The 8,365-nt window shown below is 48.8% G+C and overlaps 1 protein-coding gene across 1 annotated transcript; it reads left to right on the forward strand.

Annotated features, from left to right (window-relative positions):
* Nucleotides 1–912: 912 nt before the first annotated feature.
* On the forward strand, nt 913–8,182 carry LOC124018444 (ORC ubiquitin ligase 1-like). Its single transcript, XM_046333765.1, has 3 exons — nt 913–992; nt 4,307–5,891; nt 8,156–8,182. The coding sequence occupies exons 1-3, from the start codon at nt 913–915 to the stop codon at nt 8,180–8,182; spliced, it is 1,692 nt and encodes a 563-aa protein (XP_046189721.1).
* Nucleotides 8,183–8,365: the final 183 nt, after the last annotated feature.

The following is an 8,365-nucleotide window of genomic DNA, read 5'->3' on the forward strand; positions in this document are numbered from 1 at the left end:
CTCTCATTACATCAGAGATCCTCTCATTACATCAGAGATCCTCTCATTACATCAGAGATCCTCTCATTACATCAGAGATCCTCTCATTACATCAGAGATCCTCTCATTACATCAGAGATCCAGAGATCCTCTCATTACATCACAGAGATCCTCTGAATCACTATGTGACTTCTATATGTAATTCAATGGTGGGACATCTTGTCTTTTAATCATTCAGGATGAAGTGGAAGGTCTCCTCAAAGAGACTGAAGAGCTGAGGAACAAGAACCAGATCCTGGAGTCCCAGCTGAAGACGGTACTAGATCCCTGTACTGTAACAGCCAGCCGGAGAGAAGACCGGGGTCTAGACCCCGGTGTTGTGGAAGAGTGGAGCAACAAGCTGAGAGCGGCTACAGATGACTACAGGCGGATCAAACTGGATGTGGAGAAACTAAAAGAGGTATTTTATAGTCGTTTATGTGGTCCTTCTGTAGCTCAGTTGGTAGAGCATGGCGCTTGTAACGCCAGGGTAGTGGGTTCGATCCCCGGGACCACCCATACGTAGAATGTATGCGCACATGACTGTAAGTCGCTTTGGATAAAAGCGTCTGCTAAATGGCATATATTATTATTTATATTATTATGTTCCTTGTACGTGGAGCTCACTGCTCAAAACATGGGAACAATCGTTGGAACGGTTCTTTGTGTAAATTAATCCTGTAATTTTGGGGTCGTCAACTGTCAATTTGACACGAAAGTAAAAAAAAGTTTTGTCACTGTGGTATCATCAGATCAATGTCACATACATACAAAGATGACAATACACAATGTAACTGACAAATAATGTCTGAAATTCGTGCCGTCCAGAATGTAATAGAATATATATATATATGAACTAAAAAAAGTTGTGTTCCTCTGCTCAAGGCTAACAAGATGTTGCGTCGTCAGACTATTGACCTGGTCCAGGAGAACGTGAGGTTGAAAGCGGAGGTTGCCAGTAGATCTCCTCAGAAGTACGTACAAGTCCTGTGTTTTACTGTTGTGTGTTTTATGGAATGTTCTGGAGTGGTTTCAGCTGGGATGGTAGTGGAATGTTCTGGAGTGGTTTCAGCTGGGATGGTAGTGAGGACTGGGTGGAATGTTCTGGAGTGGTTTCAGCTGGGTGGAATGTTCTGGAGTGGTTTCAGCTGGGATGGTAGTGGACGACTGGGTGGAATGTTCTGGAGTGGTTTCAGCTGGGTGGAATGTTCTGGAGTGGTTTCAGCTGGAATGTTCTGGAGTGGTTTCAGCTGGGATGGTGGTGGAATGTTCTGGAGTGGTTTCAGCTGGGTGGAATGTTCTGGAGTGGTTTCAGCTGGGATGGTAGTGGAATGTTCTGGAGTGGTTTCAGCTGGGATGGTAGTGAGACGACTGGGTGGAATGTTCTGGAGTGGTTTCAGCTGGGTGGAATGTTCTGGAGTGGTTTCAGCTGGGTGGAATGTTCTGGGGTGGTTTCACCTGGGTGGAATGTTCTGGAGTGGTTTCAGCTGGGTGGAATGTTCTGGAGTGGTTTCACCTGGGTGGAATGTTCTGGAGTGGTTTCAGCTGGGATGGTAGTGGACAACTGGGTGGAATGTTCTGGAGTGGTTTCAACTGGGTGGAATGTTCTGGAGTGGTTTCAGCTGGGTGGAATGTTCTGGAGTGGTTTCAGCTGGGTGGAATGTTCTGGAGTGGTTTCAGCTGGGAGGGTAGTGGAATGGTTTCAGCTGGGTGGAATGTTCTGGGAGTGGTAGTGGAATGTTCTGGAGTGGTTTCAGCTGGGTGGAATGTTCTGGAGTGGTTTCAGCTGGGTGGAATGTTCTGGAGTGGTTTCAGCTGGGTGGAAAGTGGTTTCAGCTGGGATGGTGGTGGACGACTGGGTGGAATGTTCTGGAGTGGTTTCAACTGGGTGGAATGTTCTGGAGTGGTTTCAGCTGGGTGGAATGTTCTGGGAGTGGTTTCAGTGGTTTCCTGGGTGGAATGGGATGGTTTCACCTGGGTGGAATGTTCTGGAGTGGTTTCAGCTGGGTGGAATGTTCTGGAGTGGTTTCACCTGGGTGGAATGTTCTGGAGTGGTTTCAGCTGGGTGGAATGTTCTGGAGTGGTTTCAGCTGGGATGGTGGTGGACAACTGGGTGGAATGTTCTGGAGTGGTTTCAACTGGGTGGAATGTTCTGGAGTGGTTTCAGCTGGGTGGAATGTTCTGGGGTGGTTTCACCTGGGTGGAATGTTCTGGAGTGGTTTCAGCTGGGTGGAATGTTCTGGAGTGGTTTCAGCTGGGTGGAATGTTCTGGAGTGGTTTCAGCTGGGTGGAATGTTCTGGGTGGATGTTCTGGAGTGGTTTCAGCTGGGATGGTAGTGGAATGTTCTGGAGTGGTTTCAGCTGGGATGGTAGTGGACGACTGGGTGGAATGTTCTGGAGTGGTTTCAGCTGGGTGGAACTGGGCTGGGTGGAATGTTCTGGAGTGGTTTCAGCTGGGTGGAATGTTCTGGAGTGGTTTCAGCTGGGTGGAATGTTCTGGAGTGGTTTCAGCTGGGTGGAATGTTCTGGAGTGGTTTCAGCTGGGATGGTAGTGGAATGTTCTGGAGTGGTTTCAGCTGGGATGGTAGTGGACGACTGGGTGGAATGTTCTGGAGTGGTTTCAGCTGGGTGGAATGTTCTGGAGTGGTTTCAGCTGGGTGGAATGTTCTGGAGTGGTTTCAGCTGGAATGTTCTGGGTGGTTTCAGTTCAACTGGGATGTTCTGGAGTAGGGTGGGAACTGGGTGGAATGTTCTGTGGTTTCAGTGGAATGTTCTGGGGTGGTAGTTCAACTGGGTGGAATGTTCTGGAGTGGTTTCAGCTGGGTGGAATGTTCTGGAGTGGTTTCAACTGGGTGGAATGTTCTGGAGTGGTTTCAGCTGGGTGGAATGTTCTGGAGTGGTTTCAGCTGGGATGGTCAGTGGACAACTGGGTGGAATGTTCTGGAGTGGTTTCAGCTGGGTGGAATGTTCTGGAGTGGTTTCAGCTGGGTGGAATGTTCTGGGTGGTTTCAGCTGGGTGGAATGTTCTGGAGTGGTTTCAGCTGGGTGGTGGGTGGAATGTTCTGGGATGGAGTGGTTTCAGCTGGGTGGGAATGTTCTGGAGTGGTTTCAGCTGGGATGGTAGTGGAGTGGACGACTGGGTGGAATGTTCTGGAGTGGTTTCAACTGGGTGGAATGTTCTGGAGTGGTTTCAGCTGGGTGGAATGTTCTGGAGTGGTTTCAGCTGGGTGGAATGTTCTGGGGTGGTTTCAGCTGGGATGGTGGTGGGTGGAATGTTCTGGAGTGGTTTCAGCTGGGTGGAATGTTCTGGAGTGGTTTCAGCTGGAATGTTCTGGAGTGGTTTCTGGAATGTTCTGGGTGGAATGTTGGGTGGAATGGAGTGGTTTCAGCTGGGATGGTAGTGGAATGTTCTGGAGTGGTTTCAGCTGGAATGTTCTGGAGTGGAGTTCGACTGGTGGAATGTTCTGGAGTGGTTTCAGCTGGGTGGAATGTTCTGGAGTGGTTTCAGCTGGGTGGAATGTTCTGGAGTGGTTTCTGGGTGGAATGTTCTGGGATGGTAGTGGCGGGAGTGGTTTTTCAGCTGGGATGGTGGTGGAATGTTCTGGAGTGGTTTCAGCTGGGTGGAATGTTCTGGAGTGGTTTCAGCTGGGTGGAATGTTCTGGAGTGGTTTCAACTGGGTGGAATGAATTCTGGAGTGGTTTCAACTGGGTGGAATGTTCTGGAGTGGTTTCACTGGGTGGCTGGGAGTGGTTTAGTGGAATGTTCTGGAGTGGTTTCAGCTGGGAGGGTAGTGGAATGTTCTGGAGTGGTTTCAGCTGGGAGGTGTTCTTCATGGTAACATTCTGTACCTCAGGATCTCTTTTGAGAAAGTGTTTAAATAGATACTTTCCAGCGACAGCATCTGGGGTCAAATGCACACAGTGGGGCAAAAAAGTATTTAGTCAGCCACCAATTGTGCAAGTTCTCCCACTTAAAAAGATGAGAGAGGCCTGTAATTTTTATCATAGGTACACTTCAACTATGACAGACAAAATGAGGGGGGGGGAATCCAGAAAAGCACATTGTAGTATTTTTAATGAATTTATTAGCAAATTATGGTGGAAAATAAGTATTACAGGCCTCTCTCATCTTTTTAAGTGGGAGAACTTGCACAATTGGTGGCTGACTAAATAGTTTTTTGCCCCACTGTATAGTTTGATATATATATATATTGTTTTTACCCCCAAATGCTCTCAAATTCAATTCTTACTCTCATCTTTCATCTTTCTGCTCTGAACCACCCCTCAGGTTTGGCCGGTACACGGTAGCAGCTTTGGAAGCTAAGATCCATCAGTACGAAAGAGATTTGGACCACCTGAAGAAAGCTCTGGAACGCAGCGACCAGTACATAGAAGAACTGGAGGCTCGGGGTGGAGGGGTCGCGGAGAGGCTCCCGAGAAACCCGAGAGAGGCGTCCCAGGGCCACACCGATGCCCGTCCAGAGAGCACCTCCTCTGGGGAAGGTGAAGCCGAGACCAGGGTCCACTATCAGAGGATCAGTGCCACGACGAGGAGTCTGAGTGACATGGAGAAGGCCTCCGTCTGCTCCGGTCTGGAGGGAGAATCCAAGACGTTGTCCGCTCACCACAACTACCTCCTGACGACCTCTAACGCCGTGCAGCTCGACGCCGTCGGCTCCGACACGTTCCGGGACCACCGGAGAGGTTTCGGCGTGACCCTCCTCGGACACAAAGACTCTATAGATACCGATAGGATTGACGCCATCGTTCCCTCTGACCTCTTCCTGCTCTCCACTCCCTCCTCCGCCTTCCGCTCTCTCAGTCTGAAGAGTCCCAGTGTTGGTGAAGACAAGAAGCTTGGTTATAAGGCTGTGACCCATCTGAGGAGACTCCGTTTTGAGGACAGTGTAACACCCAGCAGTAGCAGCAGCGTCTCCACCGTAGCAACTAAACGGTCCAATCACACTGCTCAGTTGTCCAACGGTGTGTCTTCCTGCAACGCAGCCGAGCCGGGACTCTCCACTACCGCCGAGCCGTTGTTCTGGGCTGCAGCCTGGCAGAGCCGCAAGGCTTCTGATATGACCTCCGTGACCTCTGTGACGTCACCCAATCACAACGGAGAGGAGGAGGAGGAGGAGAGGAGGCAGCTCAACACGTCTTCGGGGTCGGGGCACGGCGAGAGAAACCAAACAGCGGGAGTCACCACGTCCCGCGATCTGACAGAGGACGAAGCCTTCATGGACGAAGCCTTCATGGACGTAGCCTATCTGGATAAGATCTCTGAGCTGGACTCTATGATGCTGGAGGGGCCAGAGAGCTGCGGCTCGGCAGGGTCGCACCTGTCCCTGGCTTCCTCCCTGACTTCTGCCGACACACCGGACTTGACCCTTGACCTCAGACTGGATGTGACCCTGGTACCTGAGGTGGAGGGCTGCTCTGAACTCTTCCTGGATCCTGACTCTGAGCAGGACCGAGGTGGACAGACCGAGGCGGAGGATTTCGACTTGGCGTGTCGGATAAAGGGAACCTCTTCGTCTCCGGTCACAGTGTCAGAGACTCGGGCAGCTTCTCTAGCGCCCACATCTACGACGACGCGTCTACGGACGACGACGGCAACCAGGTCTGGATCCTCCTCTGGGAGAGACGCTGGCAACGGGGACCACAGTCTTCTAGACCGTACGGGGCCCGCTAGAGAACAGGGACACCTCTCTGACCCGTCTCAGACCGATGAACTGTCCTTCGACCTGCTGTTTGACCCCTTAACAGAGACCCGGACGGGACCAGGAGGGCCGTCGGCCTGGCAGGCCTCAGCCAACCACCACCACGACATCTCGTCTGACTGCTGCTCGGCACATAGACCTGGTGGAGACGCTGTGAGAGAGAAGAGCGCGGGGACTCCTAGTCAGGCCACCAAACGGAAGTCTCACAGTCCTTTTAATGTCGGCAGTCCCTCCAAACATTCTAAGTTTATGTGATGGAGTTACCATGGCGCCCACATCACTGTAGACTAGCCCGGGCGCCAGTCTGTTTCTGATCTCTTAGACAGCTCTTTATGGAACTGTGGGATGCGATGTCCTGGCAGAATCTGCGACCAGGCTCCCTTCTTTACGGTGTCTTAGTCCCAAGTGTCATGTTATTCCCTATATAGTGCACTACTTTAGACAGGAGTCCTACATGGGCCCTGGTCTACAGTAGTTCATTATGTGAGGAATAGGGTACCATTTGGCATAGCATTAGCAACACAAGACTGCAATCGTTAACCGCTTCTTTCAAACTGTTGCTAATGCTAACGGCTTCTTTCAAACTGTTGCTAATGCTAACGGCTTCTTTCAAACTGTTGCTAATGCTAACGGCTTCTTTCAATCTGTTGCTAATGCTAACGGCTTCTTTCAATCTGTTGCTAATGCTAACGGCTTCTTTCAAACTGTTGCTAATGCTAACTGCATCTTTCAATCTGTTGCTAATGCTAACTGCTTCTTTCAATCTGTTGCTAATGCTAACTGCTTCTTTCAATCTGTTGCTAATGCTAACGGCTTCTTTCAAACTGTTGCTAATGCTAACGGCTTCTTTCAAACTGTTGCTAATGCTAACGGCTTCTTTCAAACTGTTGCTAATGCTAACGGCTTCTTTCAAACTGTTGCTAATGCTAATGGCTTCTTTCAATCTGTTGCTAATGCTAACGGCTTCTTTCAATCTGTTGCTAATGCTAACGGCTTCTTTCAATCTGTTGCTAATGCTAACTGCATCTTTCAATCTGTTGCTAATGCTAACTGCTTCTTTCAATCTGTTGCTAATGCTAACTGCTTCTTTCAATCTGTTGCTAATGCTAACGGCTTCTTTCAAACTGTTGCTAATGCTAACTGCATCTTTCAATCTGTTGCTAATGCTAACTGCTTCTTTCAATCTGTTGCTAATGCTAACAGCTTCTTTCAATCTGTTGCAAATGCTAACTGCTTCTTTCAATCTGTTGCTAATGCTAACAGCTTCTTTCAAACTGTTGCTAATGCTAACGGCTTCTTTCAAACTGTTGCTAATGCTAACTGCTTCTTTCAAACTGTTGCTAATGCTAACGGCTTCTTTCAAACTGTTGCTAATGCTAACTGCATCTTTCAATCTGTTGCTAATGCTAACTGCTTCTTTCAATCTGTTGCTAATGCTAACGGCTTCTTTCAATCTGTTGCTAATGCTAACTGCTTCTTTCAATCTGTTGCTAATGCTAACGGCTTCTTTCAAACTGTTGCTAATGCTAACTGCTTCTTTCAATCTGTTGCTAATGCTAACTGCTTCTTTCAATCTGTTGCTTATGTGTATGTATGTATTGGCATCAAATTATTCCTGAAAATAAAACTGTTATTTTCAGTACATTTTGTGGAATTTGTAGACCAATTATTGCAACAAATAAAACTTAATTTGATGGTAACGTGTCTAGTTTGAGAAACAGACACCTTACAAGTCCTCAACTGGCAGCTTCATTAAATAGTACCCGCAAAACACCAGTCTCAACGTCAACAGTGAAGAGGTTTCTCTGGGATGCTGGCCTTCTAGGCAGAGTTCCTGTCTCCAGTCTCCTCTTTACTGTTGTTGTTATCTATCTAATGCTCATCATATCCCCTAAAGCTCATCGTGTCCGTCTGTATCCCCTAAAGCTCATCGTGTCCGTCTGTATCCCCTAAAGCTCATCGTGTTTGTCTGTATCCCCTAAAGCCCATCGTGTTTGTCTGTATCCCCTAAAGCCCATCGTGTCTGTCTGTATCCCCTAAAGCTCATAGTGTGCCCATGTATCCCCTAAAGCTCATAGTGTCCGTCTGTATCCCCTAAAGCTCATAGTGTCCGTCTGTATCCCCTAAAGCCCATCGTGTCCGTCTGTAACCCCTAAAGCTCATTGTGTCCCCATGTATCCCCTAAAGCTCATAGTGTCCGTCTGTATCCCCTAAAGCTCATCGTGTCCGTCTGTATCCCCTAAAGCTCATAGTGTCCGTCTGTATCCCCTAAAGCTCAGTGTCAGTCTGTGTCCCCTAAAGCTCATTGTGTCCCCATGTATCCCCTAAAGCTCATTGTGTCCCCATGTGTCCCCTAAAGCTCATTGTGTCCCCATGTGTCCCCTAAAGCTCATTGTGTCCCCATGTGTCCCCTAAAGCTCATTGTGTTCGTCTGTATCCCCTAAAGCTCATCATGTCCCCATGTATTCCCTAAAGCTCACGGTGTCCGTCTGTATCCCCTAAAGCTCATAGTGTCCGTCTGTATCCCCTAAAGCTCATTGTGTTTGTCTGTATCTCCTAAAGCTCATAGTGTCCGTCTGTATCCCCTAAAGCTCCCTGTTTGACCCTGTATCCCCTAAAGCCCATCG

The sequence above is a fragment of the Oncorhynchus gorbuscha genome, unplaced genomic scaffold (assembly GCF_021184085.1).
Source record: "Oncorhynchus gorbuscha isolate QuinsamMale2020 ecotype Even-year unplaced genomic scaffold, OgorEven_v1.0 Un_scaffold_512, whole genome shotgun sequence".
Taxonomy (NCBI): Eukaryota; Metazoa; Chordata; class Actinopteri; order Salmoniformes; family Salmonidae; genus Oncorhynchus; species Oncorhynchus gorbuscha.